The sequence below is a fragment of the Scardinius erythrophthalmus genome (genome assembly GCF_964197995.2).
Source record: "Scardinius erythrophthalmus genome assembly, chromosome: 12".
Lineage (NCBI taxonomy): Eukaryota > Metazoa > Chordata > Actinopteri > Cypriniformes > Leuciscidae > Scardinius > Scardinius erythrophthalmus.
Window position 1 is genome coordinate 12,843,655 of NC_138232.1, and position 19,071 is coordinate 12,862,725.

General features: G+C 36.2%; 1 protein-coding gene across 1 annotated transcript in view; it reads right to left on the minus strand.

Moving 5' to 3' along the window:
* Nucleotides 1-19,071, minus strand: part of oca2 (oculocutaneous albinism II) — a 105,674-nt gene that overhangs the window by 40,232 nt on the left and 46,371 nt on the right. The window contains exon 16 of the mRNA XM_081379746.1: nt 10,451-10,583. Within this exon, the coding sequence (XP_081235872.1) occupies nt 10,451-10,583 (133 nt within the window). The remainder of the gene's footprint in view (nt 1-10,450; nt 10,584-19,071) is intronic.

Below are 19,071 nucleotides of genomic sequence, written 5' to 3' on the forward strand. Positions count from 1 at the left end.
TATTGAAGGTTTAACAGTTTAACAGTATGGTCTGATCTCCATTTTAAATAATTATTTAAAATAAATGATAAAATGTAAAATGCTATGCATATGTACTTACCACGATTTACCATGTTCTTGCTTGATTTACCATGATATACCACATTCTATTATGATTTACCATAGTTTACCGTGATTCAAGCATCATTTACCATAGTTTACCATGATTCACCACGTTCTAGTATGATTTGCAATGAATCTAGCATTATTTACCATGATTTACCCTGTTCTAGCATGTTTTACCATGATTTACCATGTTCTAGTATGATTTACTATGATTTACCCTGTTCTAGCATGTTTTACCATGATTTACCATGTTCTAGTATGATTTACCCTGTTCTAGCATGGTTTACCATGATTTACCATGTTCCTGTATGATTTTCTATGTTTCTAGCATGATTTACCATAGTTTACCATAATTTACCATGATTTACCACAGTTTACCATGATTTACCATAGTTTAGCTTGATTTACAATGTTCTAGCAAGATACACCATGATATACCACATTGTAGTATGATTTAACATAGTTCACCGTGATTTGAGCATAATTTACCATAGTTTACCATGATTTACCATAGTTTACCTCGATTTACCATGTAATAGGATGGTTTACCATGATTTGCTCTATTCTAGTATAATTTACCACAATTTACCATAACGAGTCTAACCCTAACTAGAAATAACAAAAGAGAAACACAGAAACTACAACTGACTTCATCTACAGCCTTGATGAAATCAACTGAAGATAAAAGAAGATGTTAAATCTCTCAAGATCTCAGCAGAGGAGGATTAAACAACTCCACAAACAGCATTACCAGCTTCACTTATTACTAACCAGTTTGACTTTATTTCTGTCACGTGTCTACAGAAGTTGTTATTGAGAATTAACAGAGGTTTATATGTTGATGATGTATTGTTTCATGATGGAGATCAGTGTTTGTAGAGATCAATTTATAATATTTTTTTTTCTCTGGCTGCTGTAACTTTGTGTTTATAAAACACACTTGTTGTGGCACAAAAGCCAAAAGAAAATATAATGAGGTGTTGATGGTTGTGTTTTGATGATAAAACTCACAATTTAGTGACTTGATTCACTTAACTTATCCAGAGCCTAATCTCGGTTTGAACAGGTGATCTATTATTAGTTTTGTATTATTAATTATAGAAATGTGATACTGTAAGATCCATTGTTGTGATAATCAGATTTAAAAACCTCTGTGGTATTATGCTGACTCACACAGAGATGGTGACATTAAAAGTTTCATGTCGCAGTGCATGTTAGGTATGTCGCATGCATTGTAGCACGAATACTTATCACCACTGCTGAGATTTATATGCTGATTCTTAATGTCTGTGTGAATCTTAGTGATGCCATAGATGATACCTTTTTGTGCACAAACTGTTCAATCTTTCACTTTATCAGTTTGCCACAAAACGGATGGATCTTATGTTGTAGAATCATAGTTTTAATATAATGAATGAAACTAATAATACATCACCTGCTTCACCAAAGAAAACTATTAGTTTGACATTGCTGTTTAGCTATTTAGTGTTGTTTTTGGCAGCCTGTTTTAATTTTAGTTTTAGTCTAGTCTTTGTGTCAAGCTGTCGTTTTAGTTTTTATTAGTTTTAGTCAGGTTCATACTCATAGTCTAGTCAAGTTTTAGTCGACGAAAACTGATGACATTTTAGTCTAGTTTTAGTCGACGAAAACTGATGACATTTTAGTCTAGTTTTAGTCGACGAAAACTGATGACATTTTAGTCTAGTTTTAGTCGACGAAAAACTGATGACATTTTAGTCTAGTTTTAGTCGACGAAAAACTGATGACATTTTAGTCTAGTTTTAGTCAACGAAAAACTGATGACATTTTAGTCTAGTTTTAGTCGACGAAAACTGATGACATTTTAGTCTAGTTTTAGTCGACGAAAACTAATGACATTTTAGTCTAGTTTTAGTCGACGAAAACTGATGACATTTTAGTCTAGTTTTAGTCGACGAAAAACTGATGACATTTTAGTCTAGTTTTAGTCGACGAAAACTGATGACATTTTAGTCTAGTTTTAGTCAACGAAAAACTGGTGACATTTTAGTCTAGTTTTAGTCAACGAAAAACTGATGACATTTTAGTCTAGTTTTAGTCGACGAAAACTAATGACATTTTAGTCTAGTTTTAGTCAACGAAAAACTGATGACATTTTGGTCTAGTTTTAGTCGACGAAAACTGATGACATTTTAGTCTAGTTTTAGTCAACGAAAAACTGATGACATTTTAGTCTAGTTTTAGTCGACGAAAACTGATGACATTTTAGTCTAGTTTTAGTCAACGAAAAACTGATGACATTTTGGTCTAGTTTTAGTCGACGAAAACTGATGACATTTTAGTCTAGTTTTAGTCAATGAAAAACTGATGACATTTTAGTCTAGTTTTAGTCGACGAAAACTGATGACATTTTAGTCTAGTTTTAGTCAACGAAAAACTGATGACATTTTAGTCTAGTTTTAGTCAATGAAAATTGTATTTTAGTCTCTTTTTAGTAATGCAATTCTATTTAACCCAGTCAATATAGTATTTCAAACAATGCTATCTTACTATATTTAGTATATTTAGGGCTGTGACGGTGGCAGTTTTTTTTTTTTTACCACCGCGGTAATGGACCAACTACCGGCGGTGGTTGGGGGGTTATTTAAAAAAATAAAAAAATAAAAACTCGTTTTATATTTCCACACAGAGACGCGTGATATAACCTACCACTCTGCGCTTTGAGAGGGATGTGGGACACGAGCAGGAAAGAGACCATCGATCTCTTTTATGATATCTTCGTGTTTTCTACTTGATGTAAATTGGTCTGAAGAGCGAATTTTATCCTCCACAAGGGCGAGGTATTTAGGCTATGTTTGAGATTGCGCTGCCAGAGAAAGTGAAACTAAAAATCACCCGCGCATGTGAAACTAAACTTGACGCGCCTTATGTCTAATATAACAAGCACAAACTGTGTTAAAAAGAATTTGACATGCAAATACAAATGTAGGCTATCTGTCCTACAGCATTTTTCTAATTTACCACAGTAAAGAATACGAATATAATAGGCCTAATTAAAAGCGAACCAATGAAGAAACGTTTATAATCCCTTTAGAAAATGGGTGAGACGTGAGTGAAGATTTGGGAAAAGAAACAAGAGATTCCATGCAGGGATGAGTCACGATTTTTGGATATTCGATTAGTTTATTTAATTATAGAATATCGAATAGGTTGTGCGATTATTCTCTAAATAAAATCTCCATGTTCTGGTGCAGATGCGGTGACGCGTTCATGTAACCAGAGACGCTGCCAATAACATACAGCTGTCACAAAGAACCGGCAAAAGTAATGATTATGAATGTGTCAAATATATCAATGAGACATTTTAATGGAATAACTAATGGAATAATATTGTTAAATTCGCTGATAATCGGGTGACCAAATCGCAAACCAGAATTTAAAGCCGACAAAGCTATGGGTTCACGCACAACTCTCTCATTCGTCGTGACGTTATAACATTTCGTCTCGTCTTGTTTTGGTCAACGAAAATGAAGAGACATTTTAGCATTAGTTTTTATTTTGTAAACCACATTTAGTCTTGATTTTATTCGTCAACAATATTGCATTATATACATGTATTTTAGTCATCGTCACATGACCAGCATTTACGTCTCGTCTCGTTTAGTTTTCGTCAGGTGATAAAGGTTCATTGACGACAATATTTCGTCATAATTTTTGTTGACGAAAGCAACACTACAGCTGTTATTTTGTCTATGGAGCAAATTACATGAATATTGTGTGTATGTGTGAAAAACAACGTGATTACAGAGGCATAAAACTAGTTAGCGCCAACTAGGGGTCGATTTCTTTCAAAATTCTTACAGAACTCTAGAGCCATGAGTTGAACATGCTCACTGAGTTTCGTTCTGATCAGCCTTCGGTAACCTTGTCTGATAGCTACTCAAATTTCATTGGCGGCCACATTACAGTTTAGTAGTAATGATTTCATGAAGTTCTTCACTGAGAAAATAGAAAACATCAGAACCACAATTGTAAACGTTCAATCCTCAATCGCGCCTTATAATTCAGCCTCAATTATCACCCCGCAAGAACAATTACAGTGCTTTACAACTATAGAACAAAAAGAGTTAAATAAACTTTTTACTTCATCTAAAACAACAACATGTTTACTAGATCCTATACCAACTAAACTATTGAAAGAAGTGTTACCTGTAGTGGAAGAGCCTCTCCTCAATATTATTAACTCGTCTTTATCTTTAGGTTATGTTCCAAAAACATTTAAACTGGCAGTTATAAAACCTCTCATTAAGAAACCACAATTAGATCCGAATAATCTAGTAAATTATAGACCCATTTCAAATCTACCTTTTATGTCTAAAATACTAGAAAAAGTTGTGTCCGCTCAACTGGGCTCTTTCTTACAAGAAAATGACACCTATGAAAAGTTTCAGTCTGGGTTCAGGCCGCATCATAGCACTGAAACTGCGCTCGTTAAAATCACAAATGATTTACTTTTAGCTTCTGACCAAGGCTGTATCTCAATATTAGTTTTACTTGATCTTAGTGCTGCGTTCGATACTATAGATCATACAATACTCTTAGATCGACTACAAAATTATACTGGTGTTCAAGGACAAGCATTAAGCTGGTTTAGATCGTATTTATCTGACCGCTACCATTTTGTTTATTTAAATGGAGAAAAATCTATCATAACTCCAGTAAACTATGGAGTGCCGCAGGGATCTGTGTTAGGCCCTCTATTATTCTCAATATATATGCTGCCACTTGGAAATATTATAAGGAAACATGGAATTAGTTTCCATTGTTATGCTGATGACACTCAAATCTATATTTCATCACGGCCAGATGAAAACGCTAAATTATCCAAATTGACAGAGTGTGTTAAAGATATAAAAGATTGGATGACGCATAATTTTCTTTTATTAAATCCAGACAAGACAGAGGTACTACTTATCGGTTCAAAAAACCACCCACAAAACCTCTCACAATACAACTTTAACATAGTAGGATGTCCTGTTACTTCATCCTCTACAGTAAAAGACCTGGGTGTTATATTAGACTGCAACCTGTCTTTTGAAAATCATATTTCATATGTTACAAGAACAGCCTTTTTCCACCTTAGAAACATTGCTAAGCTACGTAATATGCTATCAGTTTCTGATGCAGAAAAGTTAGTTCATGCTTTCATGACCTCGAGACTAGATTACTGTAATGCGTTATTAGCCGGTTGTCCTGCATCCTCAATAAACAAGCTACAGTTAGTCCAAAATGCCGCCGCTAGAGTTCTAACTAGATTAAGAAAATATGATCATATAACACCGATTTTATCATCTCTACATTGGTTACCTATAAAGTCCCGTATTAATTACAAGGTATTGCTACTGACTTATAAAGCCCTAAACGGCTTAGCTCCAGTCTATTTAACGGATCTTCTATCGCCCTATAATCCATCGCGCTCTTTAAGGTCACTAAATTCAAGGCTTTTGGTCATACCTAGGATATCTAGGTCCACCAAAGGAGGGAGAGCATTTTCACATTTAGCACCAAAACTCTGGAATAGTCTTCCGGATACTGTTCGTTGCTCAGACTCGCTCTCCCAGTTTAAAACTAGATTAAAGACACATCTCTTCAGCCAGGCATTCATATAATACTTTTAATCCTACAGTTAAATCCGACCTCTAGTTCATAAACGCCAGAGGAGAACTGGCCCCCGACTGAGCCCGGGTTCTCCCAAGGTTTTTTTTTTCTCCATTAGGTCACCTGATGGAGTTTTTCGGTTCCTTGCCACTGTTGCCTTTGGCTTGCTCAGTTGGATATTTGGGGATATTTAATTGAATTAATCAATCAACGATACTATTGATCAGCATTACCAAACGTAGACGTTCCACTAGAAACAAACATTGATGTATTGTTCTAATTTATTACTGTGAAGCTGCTTTGATACAACCTGTGTTGTGAAAAGCGCTATATAAATAAACTTGACTTGACTTGACTTGACTTGACAAATATTCACAGCACGAGCAAATAGGGAAACGAACTGCAAACTGCAAAGACACAACGGAAATGTTTCCAGGGGGGCCATAATCAGTGACGGCTACAAGAGGTAAGTGTTTCCAGAGCCCGTCTACGGCCTTATTAGACATTCTCTGGTGTTTCTCTTTTATTATGACAGACTTGTCGATGTGCTCTGATACCGAAATGGTTTGCAGCACAAAACGGACAGAACATTTCAATCTGAAAAATAAATAAATAGTTCAGATATCAGGACAACAATGTACAAACGCCGGTAATGCATCTATTTAGTGACCAGAAGCGAGCTAGCCAGCTAGTTTCCAGCAAACAACGTTGGCAGTGTATTTTTGCAGAACGTTCCATCTGCGTGGACTAATACGGTATGGGGACAATAACTTAATATGTTGAAAACACACAAAACCACTTCGGTATCAGAGCACATCGACAAGTCTGTCATAATAAAAGAGAAACACTTACCTCTTGTAGCCGTCACTGATTATGGCCCCCCTGGAAACATTTCCGTTGTGTCTTTGCAGTTTGCAGTTCGTTTCCCTATTTGCTCGTGCTGTGAATATTTGCAGTGTACGTGATGTGAAATCGACGAAGTTGTTTTCTGAATATGTAGTTGTTGTGGCGTTTGTGTGTGTTTTCTGAATTTGGAGGTGTTTTCTGAATATGTAGTTGTTGTGGCGGCCTTTGCATGTGTTTTCTGAATTTGTATGTGTTTTCTGAATATGTAGTTGTTGTGGCGTTTGTATGTGTTTTCTGAATATGTAGTTGTTGTGGCGACGTTTGCATGTGTTTTCTGAATATGTAGTTGTTGTGGCGTTTGCATGTGTTTTCTGAATTTGGAGGTGTTTTCTGAATATGTAGTTGTTGTGGCGGCGTTTGCATGTGTTTTCTGAATTTGGAGGTGTTTTCTGAATATGTAGTTGTTGTGGCGTTTGTATGTGTTTTCTGAATTTGGAGGTGTTTTCTGAATATGTAGTTGTTGTGGCGGCGTTTGCATGTGTTTTCTGAATTTGGAGGTGTTTTCTGCATATGTAGTTGTTGTGGCGTTTGTTTGTGTTGTGACCCTTCTCGGCCACCGTACAGAACAGAGCGAAATGTTATTTCAAATAAAGTAGATAAGAAAACTGTTTAATACATGCAACTGAAAACAATGTCATTGATATGACAACTGAATACAATAGAATCAAAATATTAATGTCACGATCTTAATATTGATAAATAACAATTTACACACATTTGTACACCTAAAACTTGCTCATACGTAAATTATTAACGTTTTAGTGCATGCAGTTAATACTTGAATATTGTACGTTTCAGTGTGTATGAAAACGCAAGTCAATGTATGTGGGATTTTGTACTACTTTCTCATCTAGCCCAAACTTGGAGGTTATAAGGACATAAAACTGCTGTGACACTGGGCTGATCAGCATGCAGCCGTCCACCAACATGCTATTTCACAGAATCAAAGGATGACTCAAAGTCCTGGTTTAAATTGGATGATCAACCACTGTGTGACTCTAGAAAAGGCTTTGTGCTTTCCTCAGATAATGACTTATGGGTATGGTGAAAGCCTCTCTGGGAACCTCAGAGCCTGTATTCAGACTGTGAACGGCTGAAATGAGTAGATTATTATTAAGGAGCTATTGTCATACTTCAGGTGTGTGAAGGAGAGCTCAGGTGTGGAGGTGTATGGGAGATGTGAGGAGTTGGTCAATGTGGAACAGAGGGAGCAGCTGCTCAAGAGGCTAATGACCATCTGTAGAGAGAGCTTAACAACTGGAGGAAGACTCATCAGATTATTTTCTATATTTATTTACACAACCGAAAAAGACCAAAAAATAATTTAAGTTAAAAATTATCCAGAAAAAGCTAATGAAATGCATATATATACAAATTGTATTATCTTAAATGAATAGTTCACCCCAAAAGTGAGTTATTTTAAAAGTGGCTATTAAAAATAGCTAATTTTACTAATGCGTTTTGATCCTTGGAATTAATACATCCCAACCTAAGGACCACTGAAAGAGGAAGAGACTGTATGGAGGCGCGTTTGATTTTACATCACAAACTAGAGGTTACATGAGTTTCAACCACATCAGTAATTTCAAGGCAGGTTAATTGAGAGTGCCATTGTAGATTAATAGCTCACTGATGCTTGAGTAGACAAAACAAGGGTAAATGTGGAGAGAAGAAGAGTGGATGAAGGGAAAAGAGTATGTAGGCTATTAATAATGGTCTTGACTGAGATCAGAAAACATCAGAGTATTTTAATTTAATCTATGAAGTGAAAGGACAATATGCATTTTAAGACAAAAACTAGCTTATAGAATTGTATGGATAGCTATATCAGTGTATAACATGTTGTGACAGTGTTATATCTCACATTTTAAACAATTTATCATGCAAACTGCCTAAAAACATAATAATAAAATAAAATAAAGTAAAAGCATAATTAAAAGGTTACTACATTTAAACTAGTCTAGCTGAAATCATTCAAATAAAATTTAAACCAGAATAACAGTTTTCATTCCTTTTGGGTGGGTCTTGAGTCAGTTTTGGGCTGGAAATATCTATGGGACCTGGCAACCCTGACAAAATAAGATATTTTGAAAAATACTTAAGGTTTTTTGTTTATTGACTTTCAGTGTATGGACAGAACGGTTGAAACATTCGTCAAGAAAGTAAGAAGGAAGTCATGCAGCTTTGGAACAACATGAGGAGGTGAGAAAATTTTGTCAATGTGAAGTCGGTGAAGGGGAGGAAATTGTGATGTCTATTAGTATGTCTATTTGTTTGTCCATTAATTTCAGTGACTGGCCAGAATGGAAAAAAAAAAAAATACGAGAAAATATATTAAATCCTGTTTGCCAAAGAAGAGGGGAAGAACAGAGCATGTCTGGGCTCTCAGTGGAGGTGGTGATGAAGCAGTGACTCCCTAGGTGAGAGTGGTATTGACCTATCAGTGTCTATGATGGCTTTATTGGCCTTTCTAGCTGTGTTAGCACCTTCACACTTGGGCTGAATGTGTCCTGTTCCAACAGAACGTCATAAATACACAATTCCTTGACACATGACCCATTTCAAGCAAGTGTTACACAATGGTAGATTATCAAAATACAAGTGCAACATACAACCTGACAGGCTGATTACAGTACAACCCTAACCATGCTCTAACATGCACTTTGTTAGCATGTATTTTTGCAGATAATAATATGAGAAAATTATTCATTGTAAATATTTTAATCAGTTGCTATAAAATGTGCTATCTTTGCTCATGAGCAGTTCTGGGCACAGACATTTTGAGCAAATCACCTGAACTCTAAATGTGACCAATCACACCACAAGAACTCACATTTCCAAGCCCTTCATTAGAGACTATGCTCAGCTGTGATGTGAAGGGGAAAAGAAGAGGCCAAAGAAATAAATAAATGTTCCTTGAAAATATATATATATATATATATATATATATATATATATATATATATATATATATATATATATATATATATATATATATATATATATTCAAGGAACATTTATTTATGTCTTTTTAATATTTATTTAAATATTTATTTATATATATATATATATAAATAAATCTTCAAAATACAAAATGAGTTTTACAACATCTACCAGCATGGGTAAAATGAGCCACGCTAACCAGGCAAACCTTGACCCCTCAAAAAACATATAAATAAGTCCTGTCTGAGAGTATTGCATAAGTCTAGGTCTTGAGAGAGGTCATCTACGACAGGATTTATGTATTTAATACAGACGCGTTAAGGCTTTCAGCACAGGCTCATCCGATAAGAATAATGGAAATATCAGGGAAAACAGCCTGAAGGGTACAGAGAGACTAAACGCATCAATGTGATCGTGGGAAGTGCGGGAGGAGGGGGGATGAAAAATGATGTATTGCTGAGGTTATAATCATCCATGAAAGGGTAGACTGTGCCTATCCCAGTCACAGGGGCTCAAAGGCCAAATGTAAGGAGCTTTGGATAGGATATGAGATTTGGTGTAAATAGTGTATGAATGGTGTATGACACTCGTTCACATTCTCATATAGGAAGAACTGCTGTCAACAAGGAAGATCAAGTGTTCCCTCAACCACTCTATGGTTTTTAGAAATGATTGCTCATTCTTTAAGATCTAGGTCAATGGGATTATGAATACATTTTTCATTGCACATGTCAGAACAAAAGCGCTTGAATCATAAAAGAAGGAAATACGAGTTTCTCCGCAGTACACTTGAGGATAGATCCAAGTGATTTTGGGAAACCTGATGCACAGGAACAGAACAGAATAAATTAATACTCACCCACGATTTCGCTGGATTCCTTGTTGTAAAGTTTCTTATTCCAGTACAGCATTCTCAGAAAAGGAAATGAGGTCAGCAGCACCAGACAGATTCCCAGGAACATGTAACCCGTAAAGGACGCAAAGTCAATCCCCTAGAGGAACAAGAGGGTGGGTTAATTTTCACCCTTTTAAAATGCGACTACAGTGAACTTGTGCAGTTAATTTGCTGCGGTATTTCATGAAATATATTCTAAAGCACTAAGTAGAGATCACATCCACTTTACTGGCTCTCCATATAATGTGGATGGAGGCCTTGATTACATTTCATCAACAGAATCATATTCCCCATTTAATGCTTGCATCTTGATGCATTTAAACACTTATATAAGATTTAAATGAGCACCTGCATGAGGCATAAATCCTCTTAAAATGCACTTGACTATTTATTAATTATCATTCATATCAAGAGCATACAGCCCTCTCTGCTAAACATCTAGCTTCAGATGATATTTCCTTGCCTGTGCACCCACCCCATCTCTCATTATAACAAGATGGCATCACATTTTAAAATGCCACCACTGATAGAGATGTGTTAAATAGATCTGTGTGGCCTGAAATCTAATCCTACGACTTATCTCCCAATATACGGCTGGTGTATGACCCATTGTAGTGAGGTATTTATGGTTGTTTACGCAATGACATATTGTATACAAGCAGTACAAGGAATATTTTACCGAGAGAGAGAGAGAGAGAGAGAGAGAAAGAGAGAGAGAGAGAGAGAGAGAGAGAGAGAGAGAGAGAGAGAGAGAGAGAGAGAGAGAGAGAGAGAGAGAGAGAGAGAGAGAGAGAGAGAGAGAGAGAGAGAGAGAGAGAGAGAAAGGAGATCTGACACAAAGGGAAGTTGTAACAGGGCTATTCTGACACAAAATATAAAGTCACAAATGCTTGTTTTTGTATGTTGGTAAAAAAAAAAAAACTATTTTAAAATCCTCTTAAGTTACCATTATATAGAAATTATTTTTAAAACAAAAACATGATTGAAAGGATGTAGTAATATATCATCATATCATGTTTTATATAATGCAATTCAATATAATTCATTAATTAATTATTTGTAAGTCAGAACAATGATTTGTATATATATATGCTGGGTTGTTTCAACCAATGGTTGTAGAACTGGGGGGGGGGTATCGGTATAACGTCCTAAAGCAGCTCAAGGTACTTCCTCCACCCTAAAAACAAAACCATGATTAAAAGGATAAACATGGTCTTGTATGATTTAGAAAAATAAAACATTAAGATCCGAGCAAACAAACAACATGTGAATGGAGACAAAAAGACATGAGACTGGTATACAGTGACCTCTACAGGAGATCAAGAAAAAGAGAGAGAGAGAGAGAGAGAGAGAGAGAGAGAGAGAGAGAGAGAGGGGCTGAAAAAACGAGCAGGGCAAATTCATTTATTACATAAAAAAAATTATCATTTATCATTTTCACGTTATCATTCGTGAAAAAATCATTCTTTTGAATGGGATCTTTTTAGTTAAACTGTTAATACGCTTAGAAAAATACTGAGCTATTTGTTCAATGTTGATTCAACCTGATCCGGTCCTTCAACTGTTCAAGAATCAATCTGATCCGTTCCTTAAATTCAACTTATTGACTCAGTGATCCTGTCATAGAAGTTTCAGCATTTCAGAGGTTTGAAACGACATGAGGGTAAGTAAATTATACTTTAAGATTCAAATAAAGAATGAAATATTGGAAGTTTCATTAAAATAAAAGTATATATATATATATATATATATATATATATATTTCTTTCTTTCTTAACTGAACATATTCCATCATAAATTAAAAACTATTTCAGCAATAGTTCATTCTTAATTTAATACATCTAAAGGCCAAGAGCTTTATGATGTCTGAACCTACTCAAAATAAGAGGTATCCTCAGATTCGCTCAGGCTATCTGGGCTTGTGGGGATCTGTCGATAACATTTCATTAAAGCGGTCCTCTGCTTTATTCCTCGTGGACTTCCTGTGCTGTTGAGCTGAATGTAAATGTAAATGAATGCCCTATCACACAGAGTAGATGCATAAGTCCTCATTACTTTGTCAGTAATTCAGTTGCATATAATAGGCAGTGTTTGTGAATATTTCTTTGTAAATTCTCGTTTTGTCCGACAGGCATGTTGTGATAATGACTTAGACATGTGTAAATGAGACCTCCCCTTACTCTATTTCGGTTGTCACTGTCCCATTTTTATCAGCCAAGAAAATAACTTCAAAAGGCAATGGAAGTGGGAGAGAAGAGGGAATGAGAAATAACTATGCAAAAAGACCTTCACTGTTGGCGCTAGCTGATTAGTGAGCAGTCAGGGGCCACCTTCAGACTAGAGTCCGCCAAAGCCTGTCTGCCTGGGGCCTGGAGAAGTGCTGATTGACAGCTGAGATTTCTGAGAGTGTGACTGACAGCCCAGTAGATGCCAAAGAGAGAGGACAGCAGGGTGTACAAGATGTCTCCTCAACGACCCTGAAACACTCCTTATGCCCAGCCACAAATGTCTGATCCACAGAGAGCTCCACAGATGGATGCTTGACTGACCAAATGGCAACATCCCTGCTGTAGTGATCCTGTCGAGACCGATAGGGGACTCGCATTTCGGCATTTCGACTCGCACAGCCCAAACAAACAGAAAAAAACAAACAAATAAACAAAGAGACCACAAGTACAAGATGTTCCGTCATGACTGACTGCTGCCTTGGAAATGTAGGGGATTTAAAAGTTGTGATTTCTTGGCCTTTAAAATACTTTAAAAGTCACGCCATAATTTCCCAATCGCTTTCCAGTTTCCTCTCTCTATTTAACATCCTACTTTATTAATCTTCAAAAAACAAAACAAAACAAAAAAACATCTAAGTTGAAAAGGGGCCTTGTCCACACTAATACGTTTTCATTTGAAAACGCATCTTTTTCTCTCCGTTTTGGCCTTCCGTCCACACTGAGACGGCGTTTTTATTAATGAAAACAAAGCTTTTTGAAAACGCTCTCCAAAGCGGATAAATTTGAAAACGCTGTTTTCTTGCTATAGTGTGGACTGTCAAAACGGAGGTATTTAAAAACGATGACATAAGTTCAGTCATGTGATGCATATTGTACCAATAGATATTCATGTTTATACCGGTATTGTGCCTGTTATGTGCTATTCACTTTCACACTGTTGCTAAAATATGTTACTTTGTTCAATATTCATATCACAAGCCTTACAAAGATGACAGAAAATGTACTCACATTTGCTGTCCTGTGGCAATACGAGCAGTTGCGTTTTAGACCAAACATAATGGTGACTGAGTGTGACCTGGACGCGTCAGTTTGGTGAGATATTTTGCTAAATAAAATGATCCAGCCAGAAGAATTGCGCGATGACTATATTATTTATTTTTCCGTCTGTATAATCTCAGTGAGCTTTTGTGAGGTTTTACGCATGTGCAGTAAGGTGTATTTAGCATTTTCAGGAATTTTCCAAAGGAAAACGTCAGAAAACGCCTGAAACGCTAGTGTGGACGGAGAGCGTTTTTAAACAAAAACGCCGTTTTCAAATGTATCTGGATTAATGTAGATGTAGCCTAAATTTGGTCAGTCATGCTGTCATTGATCAATGGCTTTAAACTGATCATATACTGTATATTCTTTTTTTCTAAAAATGTATGTTATTCACTATGGATGCATTAAATTGATCAAAAGTGACAGTATATGTTACAAATATATTTGGTTCTTTTGAACTTTCTATTCTTCAAGGAATCTTGAGGGGGAAAGTATTACATTTTCCACAAAATATTTAAGCAGCACAACCAAGTATTACTGTTTTTACTGTATTTCAGATCAAATAAATGCAGCATTGGTCAGCTTTAGAGCCTTCTTATAAAAACATTAAAACAATCTTACCAACATCAAACTTTTCAAAGGTAGTGTACAGTATATATATATATATATATATATATTGCATGACATCCCTTTTCCAGATATTACTGGTCTTATATACTGGTCTTAAAACATTATATGTCTTTTGTAAGTCAAGGTGTTTTATAACATCTTTTGAGGTTGATTAGTAAAGCACATTTCTAGCACTGTGCTTTTTATTACCACCATGTCATCCATCTATTTGTATGGCAGAGCTCCGATTCAGATTACTGAGGCTCTAAAGATGCTGAGGCTGATTGGAGCTTAATAAACGGATTAAGTGACTCCTGGAGAACGTGATGGCTTCACTAGACTCAAATAAAATCCACGTCTATATACAAGCATACAGACATGAGCCAAAAAAATGCACACCCTCATTCATTTACATAATATACTGCAGAGAACAACAGTATACACAGCATGTTCAAAGCTATTCAAATTCACAAGAACAAAACAAAAGCATAAATAAAATGATGTGATGTGATACCTCAAGATACTAAGTGTCAGGTACAGTAAAAAGAACATTCAATAAAAAAAAAGGCTTTAAAGAACTTTTAATCTTAAACATAGGATCAATAAACTACATTACACCAGCTCACCCACATACACTAAAAGCACCTGTTTGCACAAGCTTAAATATATTTTTGGATCATACAGTCACTCCACAGAGAGCCTAGTTTCATCGACTCCTACCTCGATTGCATCAGGAACTCGTGTCCTCAGACACACACACACACACACACACACACACACACACACACACACACACACACACACACACATGTGAATCCCAGAAAAGTGTTTCATAATGCAGGGAATCTCTCTTAGTAATGCCATAAAAGTGTTTTTTGATTGACATGTAAGACCCAGCTAAATAGGTACCAAATCAATGCACAAAGTAATCAACAGATAAGCAAACAGCATGTATTGAATTGTGCGTGTGTGTGTATGTGGACATGTTTTTCTACACCGGTGGGGACTTAAACCTGAATGCACACAGACTCATGGGGACTCGTGTCACCGTGGGGACCTAAATTGAGGTCCCCATGGGTACAAAAGCTTATAAATCATACAGAATTAGTTTTTTTGAAAATGTAAAAATGCAGAATGTCTCCTGTGATGGGTAGGTTTAGGGATAGGGGCAGTGTAAGGGGATAGAATATACAGTTTGTACAGTATAAAAACCATTACGTCTATGGAGAGTCCTCACAAAGATAGTGCACCAGACATATGTGTGTGTGTGTGTGTGTGTGTGTGTGTGTGTGTGTGTGTGTGTGTGTGTGTGTGTGTGTGTGTGTGTGTGTGTGTGTGTGTGCACATGAAGTTGTATCTCCATTCATCATCTGCATGTTGTCAACACAAACAGAAGCCCTCTCAAATATAAACAAATCTGGCCCATGTAACACAGAGATAACACAAACCACTGCATCCATGTCAATAATTACAGCAGATGCAATCTCTCCCAACGGAACAGAATGGATGAACCTGTCCAGCACTACACACGTGTATCACAGCCCTCCTCTGTGCATCTGCTACAGGAGCATATTCATCACCGAACGTCGTGACAGAAACCCAAAATGATGTTTAGAAAGTATAGGAAATTTAGAGCAGGGGGCTTCAGTGCATTTGATGGGTTCTGCCCTCCAGAGATTTAGGCCCGTCAGAAATGTAAGTTTATGGCTATTGGGTTTTTTAGAAACTTCCCACTGTCAATTGCAGCCCAGCAGGAAATGACCTTGATGTGGAAAATGTAACTTGAGCATTAATACCGCTGCATCATCCAGTGCAACAGCCAGTTTGACAGGCAAGGACAATGTTTCTACTGAGCCACAAATTAACTCAAACCCCACAGCGATTTCAGCTCTGAAAGCTAGCTGATGAAACAACAATTTAAACCAGGCACCCTTCTGTCACCGATGGAAGAGTGTGAGGAATAACTAAATTTAAAACTGTGATGGCAAATATTGAACTTCTCATGAAATATTTAAAGACGCCCTCATTGATGGCTTTTAATGGATTTAATGACCTTTCTTACTAAGAGTCTGTTAACACTTTACAATAAGGTTCAGTTTGTTAAAGGTATAGCGGAGGATTTTTTTACTTCCGGGTGGAATGCCTATACTATTGGTCCTCCTAATTGTCAATCATTCTGGTGAATCAATCAAACTTTTCAAAAAGTGGAGAGGGCGGGTCTTATCTAAAATTCGGAAAGATCCTCCGCTATACCTTTAATGTTAGTTCAATGTATTGGGTATTGCCTAACAATGAATGAACAATACTTTTACAGCATTTGTTAGCCTAGGTTAATGTTAATTTCTGCATATACTAATACAAATTTAACATCTGAACTTCATTAGCTAACATTAGTTAATAAACAAACATGAATGAACAGTGAACCTTACCTAGATTAATAAATGCTCTATAAAACTGTTATTTATAGCTTCCATCCACTTTGACACTGTCAAAATGAAAAAGTTCATTGGTTTTTTTTTTTAAAGTGTGTGAAATTTGCTGTCTCAATGAGTTTTTTTTATTTTTTTTATCAGCCTTTACCGATAAAATGTCAATACATTTTGTGTATATCACAAATTATGTATTTTTCACATTCCATATTTCCTCAACTGGAATGGACAGAGTAATGATGAGACAACTGAAAATGGTCAGCTTACTGCTTACTATTCATTATCATAATAATTTATTATGATTAAATTAGGAAATATCAGAAAACAAAAACAAAATGTCAAGCCAGTTGCAGTTTGATGTGGCCAAAAAAAACAGGGATTAAATACTAAATGTTTTTCATTTCATTTTGTTCGAGCAAATATGGTCAATATTAGTTTAAGAGAGGTCTCCTTTCCAAAAGGTGTCTTCTAACAAGTAATTGTTAGAAGACAATCGAATACGACAGCGTGTTCCAGGTCCTGCCAATATCCAGCAACTTCGCACAGCCATTGAAGAGGAGTGGACCAACATTCCACAGGACACAATCTACAACCTTTTTTTTTCTTTTTTCGGGGGATCCCCTAAGGCACACCTGTGCAATAATCATACTGTCTAATCAGCATCTTGATATGCCACACCTGTGAGGTGGATGGATTATCTCGGCAAAGGAGAAGTGCTCACTAACACAGATTTAGATAGATTTGTGAACAATATTTGAGAGAAATAGGCCTTTTGTGTACATAGAAAAAGTCTTAGATCTTTGAGTTCAGCTCATGAAAAATGGGGGCAAAAACTAAAGTGTTGCATTTATCATTTTGTCCAGTGTAGATAGGATATATCCAGAATGAATTAGTGTTTTTTAAACAAAGCAATTGAGTGAATGATTCATTGCCGCCATAAGCATGACGTGATGAGTGCTAGATTGGACTGTCTATATCTTATCAAGAAAGACAGTACCATCCTATCCTGATCCTAATGGAAATTGGAATGCAATACTACGAATGCAACAGTCCACGAGCGTTCATTTGGTTTAGGTGAAAATGAGCCCCAAACAATTTGTAATCTTTTGCTTTGACTTCTTTTGGGGCGCTCAAGCCTAAACAGAGCATTCAGACCAGGCGAAAACCCATTACTCACAGCTGTCATGGAAGCAGGGCAATATTACATATTAGAAAAGTCCTCTCTTTACATTTGCATGACCCTTCAAGTCACCCTTGAGATTCTTTTTAAAACACACTTAAAACATGAAGAAGCACTCAATTAAAATAGGTAATTGTATGTGCATCACACACTACTTCATCCATCTCTATCAAAAATTGTGATGGGGTTGGAAATCAATTTGGCTGACAAGATGTTTATATAGCATAAAAATGTATGGCTCCAAATAGACTGAGGTTTTTTAGTTGTTCTTTTGGCGTGTAGCCTTTTAAATAGTCTGTCAGAAAAAGATGGATCTCCTATACTTTTATAGCCACCCTCTTTCCGCTCGCTTTCTCTTTTGCACTGATACACACACACACACACACGGTTTTGTGTCTTGGTAGTGTGTGACAGAAAGAGCTGCAGGGAAGAGTGGCTCCAAAGAGAGCATCTTTAATCAGCATCTGGCGCTGGAGATGAAAGAGCTCTATCTTGTCCTCTGTGTCTCATTCTGGGCTTTAGCTGGACACTAACACTTACTTACTAACACACACTCTGGGCCTCATTTACAAATCGAACGCAAGACAGAAAACTGGGAGTACGGTCGTTTTCACGTAAAACTTGTTTGAATAATAGTTTAGCAAACAAATGTTACATGGCAAACATGGAAACATTTGGATTCTTGACGAATGAGAGAGGTGAGCTCAATGTCGTTTCAGTTTCGCTTTAAATAAATTTGTTTTGGCTTGACGATTGTATGTTGTTTATAATGAATGCCACTTTAGCCTAATTTGTGTTTAATTATATTATATTATATTATAGTTTAATATAGCAACTTATTTTTCATTCTTGTTCTATTCTGAATACAGTTAAATTTAAAGGATTTGTTGTGGAGTGAGGGAAACTAAAATAGCCTATAGTGTTTATAATGTTTGTAAATGTATCGTTTTATTTACCGGTTTTTAATGAACAATAATTGTTTGCAACTACGAGGTTAACAGGTGTTTTTGGAGTAAGATCAATTTCTCTTTCATGAGATACTTCCTCTTCTTGGCCGGGATACGTTTCTCCATGTCGCAAATCGTAAAGGAGCAAGGC